Here is a 23,741-nt window from a genome sequence, read left to right on the forward strand (position 1 = left end):
TTTTAAACCAACACTGAATCATAAATGTATTTACTGTACTTTAATTGGAAGACATGAATCACGCGTCGAACACGCACCTACCCGACCAGAAGGGTTTTAGAGAGGAAACCAAGAGACAAACAAAAAGATGTGATACAGTTACAAAAAGAAAAGACAAACATGATGTGATTTTTTTTTATGGGTTGGTAGGGTTTGAGGTGGTTCGATCTTCTTCTTCTTCTTCTTTTTCTTTTTCCAAAATTCGTCTAATTACTCCAGCCCACTGAACCATGCACACATATAAAAAGATATGTGTAAAAGTATATAAGCCCAGCGAAGTTGGTGGATTTGTCAAAGGAGCAGTCCCGATCTGGTTCCATCTTAGTTTGGTTGTCTGATCGACCTTGGCTTTTGTTTTTTACCACCACAGACAACTCTTTTTAATATTTGTTCCAAAATACACATAACTTGACTCTACGGACAAAATACACTAAATACAGCTTTCGACTCCTTACGAAGTAACGACTCTTAATATGCTGTTTGTTGTGAGAAATACCCAACGTCAGATAAATTAAAAACACTATAGACATGTCACATGATTATATGAATTTGTTAATATCAAAGAGGGAGACTTTTTTACCTCAAGAGGACACGTATCTGTATATGCATACACTACACTCATGGTCTATGCATATGTGCAGATTCAACAAGCATGCTTAGCTATATGGAGCTCTCTCACGTCAATATGTATACATACATATAAGCGTATACAGAATATGCATACTAATCCATATAGGTAAAACATGTCATTAAAACTAGATTAACCAAATGCCTTTACACGAATTCTTCTATATATCTTTAGGGCGCCATGTCATCAATTTTCAAATGCAAATTGTTCATTCCTATAGAAAAGCTGCATACATAATTAGTAGAACTTTATGCAAAAGAAGAAAAATACGTGTCTATTTATATGAACATATAGATTTATAACTATGTTGACGAAAAGACTTATAAGCATATACAGCTTCAATCAAATTGTATGAGTATGTGTAACAGTGTGAAAAGTTTTTTTTTTAGAACACTCAGAAACAAGAAGTTTTTATTCATATCCTGATTAATCACAAATCGATACCTAGTAGGCTAGTAGTTGACGATATATATCATCATAAGAAGGATGCAATAATGAAATAATCGATAAGGGTTAACAAAGTTGTAGAATTAGGGTTTCGATGAGAGATCGAGGCCAAGGTCGAACAGACAACGAAACCAAGATGAGAACACAAGATTGCTCACTTTGACAAGCCTAGCATCGAACCCAACCACTCTTGATCACCACCTACGTCTTCGGATATATATACCATTCATAGACCCATAACTATTCTTAATAGTTATAATAATGTAAAGAATGTATATATATATATATATACATACTCAGTCAAGAAAAAGTATATATTTTTGCGAAGGAGGAACCCTAGCTACTTATAGAAGAAGATATACAATGGAGGAGGGGACTCCACGCGATCAACTATAAGTTAATATGGGGTGGCACCCAGGGGCGAAGCCAGCAATAAAATTTAATGGGTGCATTTATTAAATAAAATATGTTATCTGTACATATATATATAAAAAGTTGGAGTGATGGGTGCCTTGAACTCACGAACTGATAGATTAATGGGTGCACTAATTGCCAACTCAGCTAACTGAGATACAATTGCTAGGCAAAACATGAGAATTATTATAACATAATGGGTGCACGGGCACCCTTAACCACCAACGTGGCTTCGCTCCTGGTGGCACCGATCGATTATCAGGGTTTTTGAAGCATTCGTAATTTGATATGTTTTGTTGTGAACAATCAACTATCTGATTTGTTTAGATATTTTTAATTGAATATTCAATTTGATCTGTACAAATAAAATATAATATTTAAATAAATAAAAATTCAAAATTATGTATTATAATAATATTTCATCAAAATTATTTAGTTTTAAAAATTTAATAAATAATATAAAATTTAATATATAAAATATTATAAAATTTACATCGAATATAAATTTATATAATTTATATATGTATTATTTTGGAAATATATGTATATGTGTGCATATAACGGATCATATCGTATCGGATATCCGTTCTTAAAAATATTAGTATTTATGATTTAAATTATTTCTTATGGATATTGTATAACATCATTTATTTTGTTTTGTAAAGTTACTGATATACAAAATTTTGGTTCGAATAGAAACATATAATGAATCGAATTAAATATACAAATACTTTGTCTAGCCTTAATAATATAACGATTACGACAAAGCTTGATAACAAACATATGGAGTAGAGAGCCTCGCACGTGCCAGCTAATAACACGAACCTTTTGCTTAATTTGTTGCTCACGGGTGGTTCGTGTGCATGCCTTCTATTTCAAACGTGCGGCATATATATACACCTTACACACATTTTATTATAAAACAAATTAAAGCTTGTGTTTATATTTTTTTGCTAACATATTTATATATTTATTGATCGTAAAATAAAGATTCGAAGCCAACAATGTGCGTAGTTGTAACTAGATTTCCTAGTTGAATATTGATACCAATCCCAAAAAATTAGAGCTGAATCAGCAATAACCAAATTATATATATGTTTCACCAAGGTTTTTTGTTTTTAAAACGTTTCACCAATTAATATCGACAAAAACTACTGAACATTATGACCAAGTAATTTAGAGAAATATGGAATTTCAACTAAGGAAATCTTGTTATACCTACGCACATGCATGATGAGCCGTGTCGAATCTTCAAATCGATGAGACGAGGTGACCACACGATATCAGTTTTAACCAATCATATGTTTCACCAAATAATATTGATATCTCTAACTTTATTATGTTTGTAACTGGATATCCAACTTTATTGATATAACAAAAGTACAAAACTACTGAAACATTGAATGTTTATCATTGAATGTTTATCGTGGTCCGAGGAGAACGCACTGCAGGACAAAAATTTGTTCACCATTCAGCCAAATTTTTGTTGCTTTTGTTTTTGTTAAAATTAAATAAATAAGAAAAGTAAAAATCAAGTGCGGGGCATATTTGTTAGTGACCACTCCCTCAACAGAAAAGAAAATAATGAGGTGTGGTTACACATATTAATGTAGATAAATTTATTTTCTGGTTTTTAGTTATTAAAATATAGGAAAACATAAATACATCTACTAATATTTCATCTATATAACATACATAAACTAAGGTTTAACTAAAATTTAAATACGTAATACTTGGGTAACAAACTAATAATGCTAAAAATAATTTTAATTTTATTATCTGGAACATTAATCTGAGCACCGAAGAATCAAACCAGAAAAATAAATTAAGTTCAGGTTTGAATCCTATCAGTTATCCGAGCAAATCCTACATCTCTAAAACTAAAGAATCAAAACCAAACTAAAACCGAATCAATACCTGAGTAGATATCCAAATTTGTAGATTTTAATTTATATACTTATAAATATTAACTATATTTAGTTTAATAATAATCAAATAATTTTTTAAAAAATACTATCTATAAATTGAAATACCTAAAAAATTACTAGAATAATTTTTATCCAAACATATTTAAAATTTTCTGTTTTATCCAAAAAAATAAATAAAAATGCTTAAAATCTGATATTTTATCTGAAAAAAATCAAATTTGCTGAATTTAAACATACTAATCGAAAAAACTGAAACCAAATCGGAACCAAATGGGATCCAAGATTATGTTGGATATTAGCCGGTTTTTAACTTTGTTAACTAAACTGAACCAAGTTTCAAAAAATGAACTGAATTTTCTAAATATTCAAATTTGAGCAATTATAAATTTTAAATAAAATGCGATACTGGCCATAAATATCAATAATACCATATTAATTTCATATTTCAGATATATAAAATATTTTTAAAAATAAAAATATATAATTATATTTGTATCACTTATTTTTTAGTTTCTAAAATATAAATATATTATATATATCCTGAAGTTATACTATTCATTATATATGTCATCATTCATATTTTGTTTTGAACCGTTTATTTTTGACGAACCGCAATTGTCCCGCAATAAATATTTTTTATACAAACCGCAGTTGAACCGTACCGTGCATTCGCTTTATTCGCATCGTTCAACCTGTTACCATTCAAAGTTTTATTTATTTATTTTTAATAAAAAACAAAAGCAACAAAAATTTGGCTGAATGGTGAATAAATTTTTGTCCTGCAGTGCGTTCTCCTCGGACCACTATAAAACATTCAAAACCTTATTTCGCTTTAGGGAATCAGTGTACCATGTCTTAGCTTTATTGGCAATGTTACCGTTGTAGTGTTATTCTGACATGAGTATCGTGATGATAGTCCTTTTTCTTCGGTATGTTGTCGATTTAAAAAAAAAATTCCTCTCAAAAACATGTTTACAATAAATGTGAAACTTTGATCTATGTTTTTTAATTTCTTTTTAGATAGTGAAAATTAAAACACATCTAACTATCTACTCTAGTATACAATAAATGTGGTCCTCCTCTTCCTTTCAATGAAGAGATCCTGTTAGATTTGCTGTAGGTTGATGGGCTTCTCCATGTCTCCTCCCGTGTCTTTCTTTCTTCCCGTCTGTGTTTGGTTTTATATACACGTGTGGCTATATTTTCTTTATTCGTTCAAAAGTGTTTGTGACGAGCACATATCTTTAAGCCTAGCTAAAATAAACGAGCACAAATCATCCCTAAGTAACGAAGAAACTGATTATATGCAGATTCAGATCAATTTTTCAACGATATCTATTTAATTATAATACTAACTAATTAATCTCATCTGAAATGCCCACCGAATAGTTGCAAAAAAAAAAAAAAAATGCCCACCGAACCTTGTTGTTGAGAGGGCTCGAGTTGTCCCCACCTACCAGTCTACCAATACTGCAAGCTTCCATAAACGTTCCACATTTTAAAATTCCACCTATATTTTCATGGTACTTATTACTATTAGATAGATCTAACTTAAGATTCGTTCTTACATAAAGTTTAGATCCACTGACTTGACATTTTCAAAATCTACTATCTATCGCCTTTATTACATTATTATCTTTTCGTTTCAAATTGTCGTTATATCGTAAAATTTTCGTTACAAATTAAGCGTCGTTTTAGATTTAATTTATTAATAAAACTTTTGAGTTTATTTTTTATTAGAATATATTTAGATATACAAAATAAAATATTTTTCAATCTATGTGTACAAATCTAAAACGACAATTAAATAAAACATAGCAAGTTTGATACATGAAAATTAATTCAGAATTAATGTTAATGCCGTGCACTGTGTAACCAGTTGCCAATTATCAGCCGGTTAAGCCATCAAAGTTTTCGTGTCAGTTTTCTCTTAGTGACAGTAGATTATTAGAGATAAACCAAAACGTGATCAAATCTAATGTAATGTCGCAAGTCTCTTTGCAAGTAACTAGGTAAATAGCTGCGATACACGTGTAAGAGATTGTTTCGTATAAATTTATATTTTATTTATTGAAAATTATACTTAATTTTGATTGTATAATTAAATATAATCGTATGTTTTTTTAAGGCAATCACTATCTAAATAGATGATGAAATTTTCACTTCTAAGAGTCGTAACTTTTTATATATATATATAACTATTTTAGACACTACAAAAAATACAACTATTTTAGATAGAATAGCAAACTTGAAACAATTTAGAATTGCTGTAAAGTTTTTCTTTATTTGATATAATGAATTTATATATAAATATTTTATAACCGTTTAAAAGGCAAAAGATTGATAAAAAGAACACTAATTTTTTCTTCTCTATAGCATAAAACTGTTTTTTAAAGATAAATGATTTCTTCTCTTGATAATAATTGCATAATGTGTTGTGAATTTGTGTAAAGAGTTTTCTTACTTTTTTGAATGTTGGAAACTTTAACAAGGCAAGGCAAAATTCAGAATTAAAATGCTACAAAAAAAAATCTAAAAGCTTCCTTTTGTGATTCATGTAGAGTATACAAATGATGATTCTTGTCCAATACGTTTAGCTGGCCAATTAAGCAAATACCCCGAGTCAAGATTTTAGATTGCAAACATTTCCTCTGTATTTCCAAGTGAAACGCGACCACACTTGTGATGGTCTTGAACACGACAACTGAACGTCCCACTGAATGAGACCAACCATCGAAACAAGATCTAACGTTGGAAAGTGTGGCTTGTGCTTGATGATATCAAACAGAGTCATGCCAAAATCATCCTTGATCTTAATACCGATCAATTTCACAGACACGAGCATATAAACAAACTCCAAAGTAACATTCCCTGGGATTGCCAAAGTGAAAAGCTGTGTGTCCCTTCACTTTTAGTTCACAACATCTCCGGGGGACTTCAAGGCGGCGGATGTGATAGGAAAGTTCATGATCTCAGTGTGTTTTCAAGCCTCTCAAACACTGGAGTCTAGAAACACGAGATTTGATCATGAAGGAGGTGTCACATGTTGTTTCTGACGGAGAGTAGAGATAGGCCGAGCTAAAAGTTCTATGAGTTCAAGGTAGCCACTGTTGGCTGCCATGTGAAAACTAATGTTTCCTTGATTGTCCATTGAGTCCATTATTCGACCATATAGCATTTAGCTTTTTAACCACCTACTTTCAGTGTTGTGCCTAGGTTTTTAGGGGTCTAAGGCTAGAGTAAAAATGTTTCCATAATTAGTAATAAATATTCATTACATAAAACCTTACAACCAATTATATATTTAATATTTTTAAATTCATATGAAAAATTGAACACATTATTTCCTAAAGGAATACAAACTACATAGTTTATTAAGCAAAAAAAATACAAGTTTGAAATAATCTATGAAGATTTTGTAATTATTTAATTAAATATATGCTGATTTAGATATGTTAAGTGGCAAGCCTATAAATGTATTACTATAATACAATAGTAAAATTAAATCATACAAGCTAAAACAAATTATAATACAAAGTCTAAAATAGCACAAAATAAATCTAAATAGCATATATATATTATTGCTTAGAACGAAATATATACAATATAACCAATTGAAAGAGAGACTAAAATGAGGAACTTACAAGTTGGACCCTAAGGCAGTTTGCTCAAGAACACAAAATATTCTCTCTCAAATACATAACCCTCTTTTCTCTTTCAAAAGTACATTAAACTCCTTTTTTTCCTCAAGAACACAAAATATTTCTCTTCCCTATTCTTTTTTATTTAAAATGGATTGGTAGATTAGTTTTATGTTAAGTTGTTGGTTCAAGGATTTGAATATTAGTTTTAGAGATTTTTATTTTGATTTTAAGATGTAGTTTTAGATGTTAGTTTAAGGAGAGATTTTTGCTTTAAGATTGAATGAATTTAGGATTAAAATGTTTTGTAAGATTTCGATATTAATTTTAGGATTTGTTAATTTAATGTTTTTGTGTTGGAAAAATATTCAAAAAGATATTTAAAACATATTTTGAATTTAAAGTAATTATATTATTTAAAAAAAAAAACTTTTTCAAAACATTTATTATAATTTTACAAACTTATAAATGTTTTTATAAATGTTTTAATGTATAAAAAATGCTTTTTTGATATTTACTATTTTAGAAATACTTCTATTATAAATAATATTTTACAAAACATGTATTTTTCAAATTTACAAGATATTTTTTTTATCTAGAATTATTTTCATATTTTATAACTTTTTATATATTTATATATTTTTAAAAAACATTTTAAAACGTTATATTTAAAATGTTTTATATAACTTTATAAATCTGTTAATTTAGAATTTATTAATTTATGATTTGTTGTTTTCATTAGTTTGATAAAGGATATAGATTATAATGTGTTTATTAAAAAAAAATTAATAAATAATTTTTATTATATTTATTTTAATAAAATTATAATTTTATGTAATTTAAAAATTGATGACATTTTATTTATTATATGTTTTGGTAATTAAAAAAAATTCCGACAAATTCCCAACATATAATTTCTGTCGGGAATAATTCATGGAAAATTCGTCAGAAATTTTCCTGACGGATTCCCAACGGATATATTCATGATGGAAACTATCTGTCGGGAATCCATCAGAATTTTCGACCGGCGTTTTGTCGGGAATCTGTTCGTCGGTCAGAAATGAGCCGGTTTCTTGTAGTGTTAGAACTCATTACAGTAGAAACCAAGTATAACATGCTACTACCAAACTTAGTGTTACCAGCCTTACAACAACCTTCATGGGTTGGAAGTTTCAGCTTGCTTGATTGCTTAAAATATATAATCTGCACATTGCTGATGACAAAAATATATATATATATATATAATCTGCACATGTATAAGACAGTACCATTCATGTTACATGATTTACTGAGAATAACTACAAGTTTGGTTAAACAATAATCTAACAAATGAAGGATTTGTGATTAATAGTTATTAATTCGACGACATAAGTTGTCATTATTATGATAAAATAAGGGTTATTTTTAAAATATACTTTAGTTTTAATTGAATAGATAAGTTACATCGGCATAAAACATAAAGTTTAACCAGCCAATCTGCTACAAAAGAGCCAAAAAACTTAAATTCTAGACATTAAGCAACATTGCGGCTCTCGAGAGAGCTCCAAACTCAAAGTGCCAAAGGCGAGGATCCAACCGAGAAACCTCCACCATGGAAGAGGGGGGAGAACTGAGTAGGGGTGTGCGTTCGGATACCTATCCAGGTTCGAATCAGGTACTTCGGATTTTTGGGTATTTCGGTATAGAGGTACATAATCTGTTCTAGTATTTTTACATTTTGGGTCGGATTCGAGTATTTTAAGTTTGGGTTCGGTTATTTCGGGTTTGGATATTTATATTTTAAAGGAAAAAATTAAATTCTTCATTATTTAAGTTTTTTGTATTTAAAATATATATTTTTAACTTAACTTGTTTTCTAATTTTTAATAGATTAAACTATTAAAAGTAGAAAAACACTAATTTAGTTGTTATTTTTTATTTTTGGAGGCAATTTTTGTTAATGTAAGAAACAAGAGTTTGATATGTATTTTAAGTGAGTAGCAAATGATTTTTTTCCATAATTCTATATATATTATCTGATTTTGAGTCATGTGCAATATCAATATAAATATTTTGAATAAAATTAGAGAAGTAAACTAGAAATATAAGGTCAACTATTCATATGTTCGGTTATCTTCTGATATTCATTCGGGTTCAGATATTACATGTTAGAGTTAGGATATCTAATCTCTCATAATTAAATACCGGATATTTTACTACTTTGGTTCGGGTTTTTCAGGTTGGGTTCGAATACGGATTCAGATATCGGATAAAATGTTCACCGCTTGAACTGAGCACACTGGCAAAGGACTACGAGTGAGAAGCTCACCGAGAGCCACAAAAGCAAGGATCCAGGAAAGAGAGCAGGTCCAGCTAAAGGCAGCTCCGTCGAGACTCCTTTCATGACCTTCCGCCGTCCTCCAAAACTGGGGCTTACTCATGAGTCACAACGAAACCTAAACACCCACCGCTTCATGACCGCTAAATCCGCGACACGGCTCACTGCTATCCCCCTTCACTGATGCGAGCAATAAACACGCCACCACAGAGAGCTTGGACGAGAAAAACCCACCACCGCCCTTGAGGAAGCCAGAGAGGAGAAAACTCACCGGGTCGAAGAGGAACGCTGGAGAAATTCTAGCCACGCCACCAGATAACAAGCGACTGAAGATTGATCTATTCAAAGATGAAGAGCAAGGGAACAAAAAGGAAAAAAGAAGAGAAAAGCCCTTAGGATCGAATCTCATTAGCACTTGTCTCTCTGAAAACCTGAAACCCTTTGCTGGAAACTCTCAGTGATAAAATTTGACAACAACTTAAAACTAAGAATTCTTTCAAGATTGACCAAGGAGGCAAGGACCATGAACTATAGTCTAGTGGTTTGTACTAGTAACGTTACATCATCATTAGAAGTTCAACTCACATAATATATACTGTTCAAAAGAATTCTTATTTTCTTGTAAACCTACGGATTAAATAACTGTAAGTTGTGTTTGCCAGCTCCTCTTCTCAGCTGGTTTCGATCAGCAAAGGATTTAGGAAACACTTCTGCACTTGTGTTAGGAACTCAGTTGATACTTGTTGCTAAACTTTATTTCTATGTTTGTTGTTGCAATTTTTTTAGATCTTTCCTTCATGCTATAGGTTCTTTTACTTTTTTTTTTGTGGCCTTTAGGATCAGGTCAGCAGTTGATAAAAAAAAAAAAGGATCAGATCAGCTCTTGAGCAATCTATGATTTCAATTTCGATTGTAATCAAACTTTCATTATTCAGCGCATGAAAAACTCTTCCAACTTGTATAGGTATTTTCATTACACTACTCAGTCGATTTCATTATCGACAAACAGTATGTCATGTTTTTTTTGCTTTTTTTTATATTTGTTGTGACTCTCTGTTTTTATATGCATCACAATATCCATTTCATCCATTTGCAGAATCGATGCCCAGGCAACTTAACTAGCTAACTTTCCGTGCTTATGTCAGATTATAGTTTTATAAATTAAGATCAAATACAAATGATATGGTTCCTTCTTCTTGATAAACATCAATCCAGCCTCCTAAGCAAGTACTCAATTTGGACTTCCTTTGTGAGTGGCATGATCCCTTCTCCATATAGTTTAGCAACTAAGCTAGGATTGATTTTGTAGGAAGGGTCAGTAGCTCCAGTTTCTGGATCGTTGACTGTTATGTCTTGACCGAAAATTCTAGCTTTGATCTCAACTCTTTTCTTGATTACTTCTTCAACCGTTTCATACGTCAGAAGTCGCAACAGCTGTGTCCGGTCCTGGAAAGACTCTAGCCAGTTTACGACAAAAGAACATACAGATAATGAATAAAGAGAGTTGCATTACAGCATAAGAGTACTTGTTCTCTTATGACTGTTTCATAGGTAGATGGATTTTCACGAAACTTGGCCTCAGCAACAAACTTACCGTAGTGAATTCTTTTTGAAAGTATCTGCAAAGAGATCATGCAAATGAAAGTTTTAGGTCCATTAGTAATAATATCACATGCCAAAAGTTTCTTGCCTGTAAACACATTGTGTCACAGAGAGCAGATGAACCACTGTTACCATCGTCCCCTGGCTTGACCAGTCTGGGAAGAAGTTGTTTGAAATACATTTTCCACACCTTCTTGTTGATGTTTATCAAATCGGCACAATGATGTAGAACCTGGTACAAGAGAGAATAGAAACTTTACATGTGTCATATGCATAAGTGGCATCGCACCATTACAATCTTGAGTGTGATCCTTTAACTTCACCTGTGGGTATTGAATAGGGGGAAGGACTGGCTCAGGCAAGCATTGTGGGAAGAAGGGATGTTCATCTGGACTTTTGTACCTGTCCACCTAATTTTCAAGCAACACAATCAGAAACTATAAGCTAACTTTGAAGCTTGGTTTTATTTTTTCGACCTTAGCGTGAAGCTGTTCGGTTTCTCTGATCATAAACTCGACCAAAGATCCTTGAAACCCTTCCATGGTAAAAGCATCCTCGTCATAAGTATCAGGGTTGTACCGATACTGAGCTCGCTCAAGAAGGTTGAAGATAATGCTGTCCTCTTGACGAATCAAAGAGTTTCTTATGCTGTCAAGTGTCAGGCTCTCACTCTCATCCACCCGTAGGCCCCTCCTGGAGGATCTGAAACAAATAGCCACACACATAAATGTCTTGTCTTACCATAATCCAAAAACTTAATCAACTTCAGCTGAAACACTATGGCATCATGGAATATAATTATCATTAAAAATTTTTAAAGAAAACGACAGACAAAGATTTGCATTTAACAAGATCCTAGGCTTTTGGATCAAACAGTAATGAAGCTTATTCTATATCTACTCCAAAAATGTGTCAGTTTTAATAAAAGATAATTAGATTAAATCCTCCATTATACACATAAATGTCTTGTCTTACCATAATCCAAAAACTTAATCAACTTCAGCTAAAACACTATGGCATCATGGAATATAATTATCATTAAAAAATTTTAAAGAAAACGACAGACAAAGATTTGCATTTAACAAGATCCTAGGCTTTTGGATCAAACAGTAATGAAGCTTATTCTATATCTACTCCAAAAACGTGTCAGTTTTTATAAAAGATAATTAGATTAAATCCTCCATTATACAGACATGCATGTCTTTACTAAATCTTACAAGTACACAAACATTGTTTTACCGTACAGCTCAGGTCAAGACTATGTCGTGTAGAAACAAGAGTTACATCGAATGTTGAAAACAATAACGGAAAAAGACAGACGAGTGTAGATAAAATCGAACACATGTGGCATGCACAAAGGCTCTTTCTTTCTCGTTTTAACTAAACAAGAAAACACTATTACCGGATCGGTGTTACTGCGGAGAGACGGAGTGGGAGAGCGCCAGGTTGTCCAAATCTTGATATACCCGGTAGATACGAGACAGGTGTGGAAGAATGAGCCGCGAGACTGAGTCTTGGCGAGTTGTAAATAGTGGGGTTCTTCAGTAGCTTAGCCTCCATCCCCGATAGAACCTTGTTTGTTGTCGGGTTGAATCTGCGGGTTGCGTCCGGAGAATCACGAGAAAAAAGAAGAAAGAAATGGGAAAGGAGAGAAAATGGGGGTGGGAAGGAGAAAGAAAAAGGACAGAAGAGAGATTCGGTGAGTAATGGAATCACAGTGCTTTAATCCTTCTTTTAACTTTATGTTCTGTCATGAAATGTGACTGTCCGAGAAAAAAAAGGGATGTGTTTCTGTGCCATGACTTTGGCTCAGATGTTTAAACTCTCTGCTTTCTCTTGGGAGATTCTATTTCTATGTTTCCACTGAAATGGAAATTTTTACATGACTTGGTGGTCATTGTGGTTCGAGCTTGACATACATTGCTTTTGGCCTTAAACTGGGCAAATCTATTCGAGCCAAACTATGATTTGATTTGTTTCATCGACCGTATCATATGGGTCATCTTTTAGCGATTTTCATTATATAGAGTTTTTTATGTAGTTTTGTGATTTACTGTAGTTGGAGGTATATTTTTCCTCCAAGAAATTACTTTTCGATGGTTTTTGATATATGAGAAAGAAAAAAAGATAATAATTTATCAGGGTCATGCAGGCTCATGTGCTAAAAAAAAGGCAAATGTCTCACACTCCACTTTAGATATATAATTTTGGGTTCCAACTTTCATTTATCTATTATTTTGGTTATATTTTTGGTTATTGTTGTGCTAGTTTGTTTTCTATCTTAGTTTTTTATAAAGGAATTCAAATGTGAAATATTTACTCTTTTACTCTTTTTTTTCTTACGTTTTCATTTTCTCTTGATTTTTATCGCTAGTATTTAAATTCACTTGATGTTATACATTCTACAATATTAAATAAATCTGTAAAATATAACTAATTGTAGTGAATAATTAAAATTTCATTTTAGCCTATATAACTAAAATGTTCATTTCAAATTTCATATATTAACCCTTTATTTATTTTGATGTGGTTACCATTTAAAGTCTTGATTTATCATTTTGACAATACATCTAGTATACATATTTCGTGTGAATGAGAGTTTCTCACTCTCATAAATGACTGTTCCAAATCTAAGAGAAAACTAACTCAGTTAAATATACAAACTTAGGCATATGTCCACCTTGTTAAACGACACCCCTGACAATCGTACGAACCTGGTTGAAGAGGCGAGCCCGACGTCAACATGAGCACTTGTTCAGAGTCAAGCTCGACATTGCATGACCAATTGTGCAGAGGTGTGCCTAACAACCAACATAGTATGAATGTTGTGGTCTTTATGCATCATTTTTGGCCTCGAAAGAAGACGAGAGGCATCTGCTTCACGTATAACGATAAGGTGGCTTTCGGCCCCCTTGCCCCCTAAATGTCAATCTTCATAATAAGCCAATCCACTTTCCACCACTCCAGAATAAACGACTCTCATATTCATTTGCTATTGCCTAGCTAGACAGCTTGACTTTACTTGGCGCCATGAGCTCGGCTCAATATCCCGAACGCTCAGTCCAAAGGCCTGTAAAGCACAACTCGGCCCATTAGGTTAAACCGACTTAGGGAAATAAGAAAAGTAGATTTACATATAAAAGAAGGACAAGAAGAATCAAGAATGAGATCCGAACTGGAAAAATAGAGGCTGACAGCTATAAATTAGTATTTTATTTTTTATTATTTTTTGCCGACTTGTACTTTTCCGGCCAACTCTAACGAGTGCCAATTTTTCCTCAGTTCATGCACTATGAAACCTCATTCTTTTCTTATCAATAAAACACTTTCGAAGTAACCCACAATTGAGTTTGCCTCTTTCTTTACTAAGTCCGATCAAACTATTCAACATTGAACCAGCATTTGAACATGACAGGTGAATAGGAGAACATAACACAACTTCTATCGCGTCTTAACATTTTGGATAGTGCCATAAACTAATATATACGTCTTGTTCATATAAGAAATCCCATTTTTACATCCCTATATCGAGTAGAACTTTACCTAGTTGGTTGTCCCATACTCCCTTTCGTGTAGAGATGGCTTCTGGCTCTTTTTGACCATCGTTACTTTCTAAGTCAAGAGTATTCGCATTTATTTGGGTCCATAGGTAATTTCGTTCGGCCCATTATAATATTTATACATTCGGCTCAAATCTATCTAGTTAAGTAACGGGTGTTTATATAAGTAAACCAACCGAACCGAAAATGGAATGATATAGTTCTATTTTGGGTATATGCTAAATAACTGGTACAGGTTTAAAGAACCTACGAGTCGAGTACTATTATTCGGTTAATTGGTATAACCCGATTAAAGTTTGTATATATTTAAAGAACGTATACGATTCAAGTATTATTAATTCATATAACCCGATTAATGCTTTTTCTTTCTGAAATGCAATATCAAAAATCATTTTTAATATGAAATCGGTGTAGGGATTTTTCTCCTCTGGTGAATAACATGAAACGTCCCAAGCGGGGTACATGTACTAATCAGTGCCGTGCCTAGGTGTTGGGAGGCCTATGGCTAAAATAAAAAAGGTTTCCATATTACACCAAAAGAAAAAGAAAAAGGTTTCCATAATTTTTTTTAGTAAACATGTATTACATAAACCCCTGGATAATTATATATCTATATTTATAAATTCATATGATGAAACAAACAAAAATTTTCTTACAAGAATATAAATTATATAGTCTACTAAAAAAACTACACATATTTAAAATTATCTATGATAACTTTGTAACGATTTAATCAAATATATGTTAATTTAGATAGGTTAAAAGGTGGAGTTAGAAATGTATTACTACGACATATATTAGAAATAAAATTAAATGAGCTAAAAAAATTTCTGATACAAAATCTGAAAAATGAGGAGAAGAATAAAAATAGTAATTTAAGAATACATATGAAAGTTTAAATTCTATAACAGCTAGCATGAAGTGAAATATACTAAAATGGAGGCCCTAAAATATAAAATACAAACTGGGGGCCTAAGGCGCCTTTCTTGTAACACGAGCACGGCTCTGGTACTGATCATTCCTAGATGGCTAGATCACGGTCGCTTAAGTATGAATTATCTTTTCCATTACAAAAGGTTGGTTCACTGTTTAATTGAATCGTGATCCTTAGTGTCATTTTCGAGAAGAGAACGAACATGGTCGTATATGAATCATGGATTCGCAATCTTTCTCTCTTTCATATTGTAATCATGATTCTGTGTTTTTTTCAAAACAATGCTTTTTGTTATTTTATAATGTTAAAACTTAGAAGTTAAGAGAAATTTTAACTGCGGGTATATTCCATGAAAATTGTATGGTCGAATTCGATGTTTAAGGTGCATCGCTCCTGACTGCTGATGACACTTGACTTATGCTAACTTTATGACTCGATCTCGCACCATGTCCCCACTTTTATCGACGTTGACGGATCTGATTAACTAATACCATCGCATAGCCATCTAAAATAGTAGTTTGATTCTCTAATTAATTAAACTGGTAATATCTGTATTATATTTGTATTTGTTTTTATGGTTTATATCTTTTTTATTTTTCCTCTACTGGTTTACTGTTTTCATTACCAAAATAATTTGTCAATTACAAGCAAAAAACACTTAAACATAAGCACCATGTTATACTTTTCACGAACATAAAATTATATACAAGTGCAAGCACGATTGTTAATCATATTAGTTAAAATGCAAAAAATGGAAGTAAAAAATCGTAAACACTAGATAACCCTATATTTTCTGATAAGTTTCGCAAATGATTTTGAAATATTTTTATAAGTTAAAAACATTTTGGTTATATAACATTTTATTAAGTGATTCGTGCATGATTTCTAAAAAAATAATATGTAACTTTTTCGATAACATGCTAATATGCTATATAATCCGAAAACACATTGTCGTGCATGTATATATATTGATGATACATGATTACTACTTTTAAAAATTGTTATTATGTTATGTATAATTAAATGAATGTGCGTCCTATCCATTATGTTTGAAAAATAATATTGCTAGACAAACGTGAAATACAAACAGATGGTGAAGAAATTGCTTACATCATGATCTCACTACAGTTTATTGTTTCAAGTGTAGACTGAAAACGTGAGATATATAAACAGACGAAGAATATAATTACAGGTGATGTTTTCATTCATGCTAGCGTTTCAAATTTGTGAATAATAAATTAATAATACGAGGAAAAGTGCAAATACTGCATATAAGAGCGTTTGCGTTTAATGATTGCAAACTCTACTGTTCATGGTTCCATCCAACAGGATTCGTATACACTATTGATATTTTCTATTCATAATTTACTCTTTTCTTAACTACCGACTATATAATGTATATCGAATAACTAAATAACAGTGCCTACGGGGCTATAGATGAATTGTGGAAATTTAGGTAGGTGTCACTCTTGCGTGTACGCACAAATGATTCGCCACTAGATGCTAGCGTTCTATTATCAGTATATATCACCGAGTGCGATAGACGAAACCCATAAATGGCGAAGCGAAATATTGCTCTTTCAATGTGTAAATTAACACTAAATTCTTTGGTCATATGCATATATATGATGGTTTCCCAAAAGATACATGCACATATTTACACAAGAATTTATATGGACAATGTTGATTGTATATAATTAAATCACAAATTTAAACGTAGACGCATTAATATTACAGCTGTATAGATATGTTGGTAGGGTTCTAGCGTGTGGTACATATGTTACATGTTTTCAACAATATATTAGAATAATGGTTAGAGATCACCTAGACATGTGTCTGGCTCTCAACCATTTACTTTAAAAATAATCCACTGATCAGCTGATCCACTTTTTAATTTCTTTTGACACAGTATCGCTCCATGATTTTTGAAGATTCGTTTTGATTGAGTGCTATTTGAAGGATTGCAATTATGGGAATATAAATATGGTTATATAATGATCATGAGGATCGAGAAATTCCACGTGGCCGTTTAGTGGTTTGTGGATTACATTGGCTAGATTCTTGTAATCTTGTCATATCCAAGACGGACAACACGCAGGAATCAACACTTAATTACTTTCTAACAATTTTTTCAATCAAAAATTAAATGCGTACTTTATTAAGTCTTTTAATTTTTTGGTCAACTATTAAGTAGGAGTATTTTATTTTATTATGCTTCATCTTTAAGGAAAACCAAATTTTGCTTCATTTGAAACTTTGCAACTATTTCTTCAATCAAAAATAAAATAAAAAGCAAAATTAACCGTAAACAACTCTTTTCCAAGTAAAAATGCAAATTGATGTTCATTTTGTATATTAAAATACTACATTCAGATGGATCATCTATCTGAATTTTTTTAAACTTATCTTAAATTTTCACCCAAATGAGAGAGAATCTTGATGGTGTTTCTCGATGCAGATGCAAATAACAAAAATAACCTTTAAAATCAAAATAATTTTTCAATACCAAAATCCTAATTCTTTTCAGATACATTTTTCTGTCAAAAACCGAAAATACATTTTCTCGTCAAAACCGCAAAACACATTTTTCCACCAAAACCGCAAAAATGCACTTCACAACAAAAAGCGTAAAAACACAAATTTTCATAAAACACACTTTTCGGCCAAAACCCTAAAAATGAACTTTTTTTGTCAAAAACGTAAAAATGTACTTTTCCACCAAAACAGTAAAAGAACACTTCCCGCCAAAACCGTAAAATCGCACAAAAACCAAAAAATACTTTTCCGCAAAAATCGCAAAAACGTATTTTCTCACCAAAATCGCAAAAATACACTTTTGGCCAAAACCGCAAAAAGTATTCTCGCCAAAACTGCAAAAAAGTATTTTCTGGTGAAAAAAATATTTTACCGTCATAACCTGAAAACATACTTTTTCGTCAAAAACACATTTTTTCCGCAAAACCACAAAAAAAAACATTTCCCGCCAAAACTGCAAAAAATACATTTTTCACCCAAACTTGCAAAAACGTATATTTTCTTCAAAATCGCAAAAATGCACTTTTCGGCTAAACTTGTTAAAACACACTTTTTGTCAGAATTGTAAAAATGCGCTTTTTCGTAAAAACGGTAAAATGCACTTTTCGTAAAATCTGCAAAAACGCACTATCCCGCCAAAACCGTAAAAACACAGTGTTCTGTCAAAAACTGTAAAAACACAGTGTTCTGTCAAAAACTGTAAAAACACAGTTTTCTGTTAAAAACTGCAAAAATACAGTTTTCTGTCAAAAACTGCAAAAATGCAGTTTTCTGCCAAAACTGTAAAAACGTATGTTTCGCCAAAACCATAAAACATTATTTCTCATCAAAACCATAGAAACACATTTTCCAGCAAAATCGTAAAAACGTTATTTTCCCGCAAAAAAAATGTAAAACAAATCTATTTTTATCATTTTATTAACAAGTCTACTTCGATGCAGATGCAAGTTAAAAAAAAGAAACAAACAAACATAGTTGTATTCAGATGATTCAATCTGGATACATAAACGAAATACAAAATCGAATAACACAGATATAGCATCTCGATAGGATATCTAAATGCATTTTCCAGATGTCCAAAAGAAGATGTCCAAACGAGAAGCCCAAAGTAAAATTGTAAAGTTTCATCTTTTTGCGAAGGAAGTGAGCAAAAAATGCAAATCCGAGTCCAAAAATAGGAGGCGTCGATCTAGGAGGGGAAAGTAGCTGTGTGACCTACCTCTAGCTTAAATAAATATATCATCTCTCTCTCTCTCCCTCCCGTTCCGTTCGCTTCACTTGACCCTTGACGTTGACGTACCATTTTTTCCTCAATGTTCTCTTCTCTTTTTTCACTCCTCTCTCTCTCTCATGAATTATTTATTTTTGCAATTTGGCAATATCAAAAACAAATTAAAAATAAAAAAAATCTCTTAAGACAGAGTCTGATCGGTGTTTGATAAGACACTGACAGCACTTTAACGGGATTCTTCAAAAGTTCTACTCTTCTCTTTTCTTTTGCTTTCTTTCTCTTCCAATCGCAAATAAACCCTAGCTTTATCTTTCTTTCTCTTTTTTTCTCTCTCTCAAGATTGTATCATGAACGATCCTAAAGATCCCGATCTGAGCGACGACTCAGCTTGGAGAGAACTCACAGCTTCAGATTCTGACTTCTTCTACAGAGACACTTCCACCATCCTCTCTGAGTTCGCCTGGAACCTCCACGCTTCCTCTAGCTTTACACAAACCGCCGGTGTCCCATCTTCCATCACCACCACCACCTCAAAGACTGATCAGCCCATTCCAACATCTTCCGGTTCCTCATCAGCCGCCGCTTCTGTTACCGTTACAGAGGTTTCAACTAACATCAACAATCCTTCGACCGCCACCTCTAGCTCAAGCGAAGATCCAACTGAAAGCTCAACCGCCTCCGCCGCGAAAACACCGGAGACACCGTGAGTTTCTTTTCTTTTTCAAAATAAGGGATGAGACGAGAAACACGTGGGTTTTTTTTTCAGGGGTCCGATCGTAATTTACTCAACATGTTGGTGGTGGTGGTGGTCGGGAGAGTTTTTTAACATAGGGTCAAAGCCATCAAAACGAATTAAAAACACAATTCTTCTTCATTATTGTTGCCACCGCTAGAAAATGGATTCGTCCGTACAAATAATTAAGCAGAGTCATCATCAGTAAGATGAATCGTCGGTGACAGTTTAGAGAGGAAAAAATAATGATGAACACAGCGCCGCTATTGCGGCTATGTGATGTTAGCGTGCACTCTACATCTCCTTTTTGCATCCTCCTCGTCTTTGCTTTTATTAAACTAATATTAGGTCAAAAAGTGTCTCACGTTTTAATGATGTTATCGAATACTAGTATGCATAGCATAGTGTTAAAGAAAAGCCCTGAATTATTTTAAAATTCATGTCTCGTAAACTGTGAGGACATCACTACCCTAACTGATATGTAGGGTTTGGAGTCCACGATCGAAAACTAAATGAGTGCAGATGAGTATGATTTTACCGGATTGAATCATCTGAAATGCAACTTTTGTGTCGTTTTTGTTTGAGGGTTTGTAATCAAATTCCTAATTGACGGTTCCGGGTTGATATATAATATTTCAAGTTAAAAGAAAAAAAAAATCTTTTTTTTTTGTGGTAGTTTGACTGCGGAGTGTGGTGGCGCTAGCTTTACAGAATCATTGTTTTTGACGGATTGATTAGTTATTCTGTAATTTCTGCAGCATGGTGATATGTTAATAATCTTTTGATGTTTCTTTTTAGAAAGAAGGAGAAGAAGAAGGCGCAAAAGCAAATCAGGCAACAAAGATTCGCATTCATGACCAAGAGTGATGTAGATAATCTTGAAGATGGATATCGTTGGCGTAAATATGGACAGAAAGCTGTCAAGAATAGCTCATTCCCTAGGTCTCCTAGCTATCATCACTTTCTTCTCATTATCTTAACTTCTCTAGCCAATGAGTTTTAGTAATATATATTATCTGCAAAAGGAAAGTTACATATATATATATATATACATGGTACATCAGAGATCATCAAACATTTTTTTATTGCTGTTTATATGTAGGAGCTACTATAGATGCACGAACAGCAGATGCACGGTGAAGAAGAGAGTGGAACGATCATCTGAAGATCCATCGATAGTGATCACAACATACGAAGGACAACATTGCCACCAAACCGTTGGATTCCCTCGAGGCGGAATCTTCCCAGCTCACGACCCTCATAATTTCACATCCCATCATCATCTCCCTCCTCCATTGCCAAATCCTTATTATTACCAAGAACTCCTTCATCAACTTCACAGTGAAAATACTTCTTCACTGCAATTACCTCAATCTACTACTGAAGACGGACATGTTGCAGTGTCGTCTATTAATCAACCAGAAGAAGGTTTACTTGGTGATATTGTACCTCAAACCATGCGCAATCCTTGAGGTAAATCTCATATATATATATATATATATATATATATATTTGAGTTTGTTAATTAATGTTCATCTATATAGGATTAGAAGTGAATTCTATAAATAGATAAAATGATATTTCTTTTGGTTCCCAAGGGTTTAAAACTTTTAATGGACCACAAAGGCATAAAAGGGTTACTTTTTCTAGTCCGAAACTCAAAACCCAAATCAAGAGATATCTTAAGTGGGAAAAATATCCCATGCTTTGACAGAAGCAAATCTAGCTGTTGTAGTGATGTAGATGTACTGATGAATATAAATGAGAATCAATAACGTGTTTGTCTAATCACTGATGATGCACCATCATCTCTCTTTTCGAATAATTTAGATCACTTGATAGATATGTAGGCCAGTCCCTTTTCAGAACGCATAAAAGTTGGATGATGCATATATAATAAATGGCTGGTTGCCTCTCTCTCTCTCTCTCTCTCTCTATTTGTATATTAATATACATAAAACATGTTAATTACTTCATCCGTTTCACAATACATGATGCTTTAGAAGATTTGTGTTGTTTCATAATAGACGATGTTTTGATATTTTAATGTTATTTTTAATTTTATTGGAAATTTTGTAGTCAATTAGGTATTGTAATCATTTATGTAATTGGTTGAATGATTTTTAAATTATATTTTTAAAACTATTTTTTAGAAAAAATAAATTTATTAACTTTTGTGCATAGAGTTAAAATATCATGTATTGTGAAACGGAGGGAGTATTATTTAGAAGTGATTCAATTAGGGTCAAGCACTGGTATATTATATAGTGCTTACTCCTCTTGCTCAAAGGCATAGGTATAGACTTACTTATATAAGGTAGAGCTGAACTTGAAATGGGTCGGCATGACTATAGAAATGTCAACAAATATTAATAACCAAGCTTAGATACTCCACTCGATGTCACTCTGATCTTGAATCTCTCCTTTTATAAGTTATATATAACCCTTAATATTGTGTATTCACATTAACTTAATTGCATGTATAAATAAATGTCCGGGTGCATAGCATTATTCTATGTACATGTATGCGTACATGTATGCATGAGGCGCCGCATATATATGGTATAAGTTTCGAGGGTACTGTGTTAGGTCACAGGAATAAATGCTTCCTGTTTTAGCTAAAGACAGCCAAGAAAGTTAAAGGGAGAAAATAATTAAATGAGCATCTTAGCTCCACGAGTAAAAGCCTTTATTAAGTACTAACAATATTGACTTGGAACATTTCTTAGAAGTCAGACAAATTAGCCACATGACAAAATTATACATTATTCACAATAACAAATAAACGAATATATTTTTTTTTGGTAAACCAAACGAATATATTATATCACATAATATCAAATAGAGAATGTGTGCTTGCATATTTGATTATTTTGAAAGAGACATATAAACATGTCTGCATTTGTTGGATATAATCTCCCAGGTACCATCAGCAAATCATCATAACCTTGAAAAAAAAAAGCTAAGGAGGTGCTAACTCATTGTGGAGATATGCGGCCGCAAGGGGCTGTAACTTGTAAGCATATATCTCTTTATATTATTTCAATTTTGATCAAAGGCGTCTCACCACCGCTAAAATTGCAATGTCGTAAGGTCTATACATAGTACATATATATGAATGTATACAGTATAATTTTGATGTAACTCAACTTTAATATATCTACTGACTTATGTGCCAACGTAGAGCATGTATGTGCATTTTTAAGAAAAGAAAACATGGAGGTTTTCGGATAATACTTTTGCTAATCTTTTTTGAGTTCTTACAATCATTTTAGACTTTTATCTTTGTACTTTAGGGTGATATTATTAGATTACTTTTACCACCTTTTTAGATTGCAAGTGCATCAATATCTATGTTAAAGAAAAAGGATTGCAACTCTAAATATATCTTGAATTATCCCAATTCAAATTGGAGTCAAATATGAGACACCACAATTCACTACAATTATAAAAAAAAATATTTCGGCTATCCAAGATTTTTTTGTACAGAAACCTCTACAAATTAATATTTCAGCCGTAACACTACTTATGATTGGGTTGTGAAAAGATCATATCATCCACAAAATTAAGACGACAAAGAGAACCAAGGCAACTAAATAAAATAAGAAGTCATAGGCACATTCAGGAGCAGACGTATGTTGTTCGCTTTAGGTGATCTGTTCAACATTTTGATTTTCTTTATGTAATTCGCTTTAACTTGAAATTTATAATAGTGCCTCCAATTAAATTAAA

At 32.3% G+C, this 23,741-nt stretch overlaps 2 protein-coding genes across 3 annotated transcripts; one reads left to right on the forward strand and one right to left on the reverse strand.

The window, feature by feature from the left end:
- On the reverse strand, positions 1 to 18,178 carry LOC103830932 (chorismate mutase 3, chloroplastic). 2 transcript variants are annotated; one of them, XM_009106755.3, is made up of 6 exons: positions 12,419 to 18,178; positions 11,493 to 11,718; positions 11,340 to 11,426; positions 11,105 to 11,248; positions 11,009 to 11,033; positions 1 to 10,871 (listed from the first exon to the last, which is right to left on the reverse strand). In XM_009106755.3, the coding sequence occupies exons 1-6, from the start codon at positions 12,574 to 12,576 to the stop codon at positions 10,621 to 10,623; spliced, it is 891 nt and encodes a 296-aa protein (XP_009105003.1). In that variant the 5' UTR covers positions 12,577 to 18,178; the 3' UTR covers positions 1 to 10,620. The 2 variants fall into 2 exon arrangements, with proteins under 2 accessions (XP_009105003.1, XP_009105002.1); XM_009106754.3 differs by having other exon boundaries at positions 1 to 10,860; positions 10,941 to 11,033.
- A 442-nt stretch (positions 18,179 to 18,620) lies between these two features.
- On the forward strand, positions 18,621 to 23,209 carry LOC103830933 (probable WRKY transcription factor 57). The gene is made up of 4 exons (XM_009106756.3): positions 18,621 to 19,979; positions 20,808 to 20,951; positions 21,112 to 21,482; positions 22,933 to 23,209. The coding sequence occupies exons 1-3, from the start codon at positions 19,624 to 19,626 to the stop codon at positions 21,479 to 21,481; spliced, it is 870 nt and encodes a 289-aa protein (XP_009105004.1). The 5' UTR covers positions 18,621 to 19,623; the 3' UTR covers position 21,482; positions 22,933 to 23,209.
- The last annotated feature ends 532 nt before the right edge of the window (positions 23,210 to 23,741 follow it).

Source organism: Brassica rapa, chromosome A07 (genome assembly GCF_000309985.2).
Source record: "Brassica rapa cultivar Chiifu-401-42 chromosome A07, CAAS_Brap_v3.01, whole genome shotgun sequence".
Classification (NCBI taxonomy): domain Eukaryota; kingdom Viridiplantae; phylum Streptophyta; class Magnoliopsida; order Brassicales; family Brassicaceae; genus Brassica; species Brassica rapa.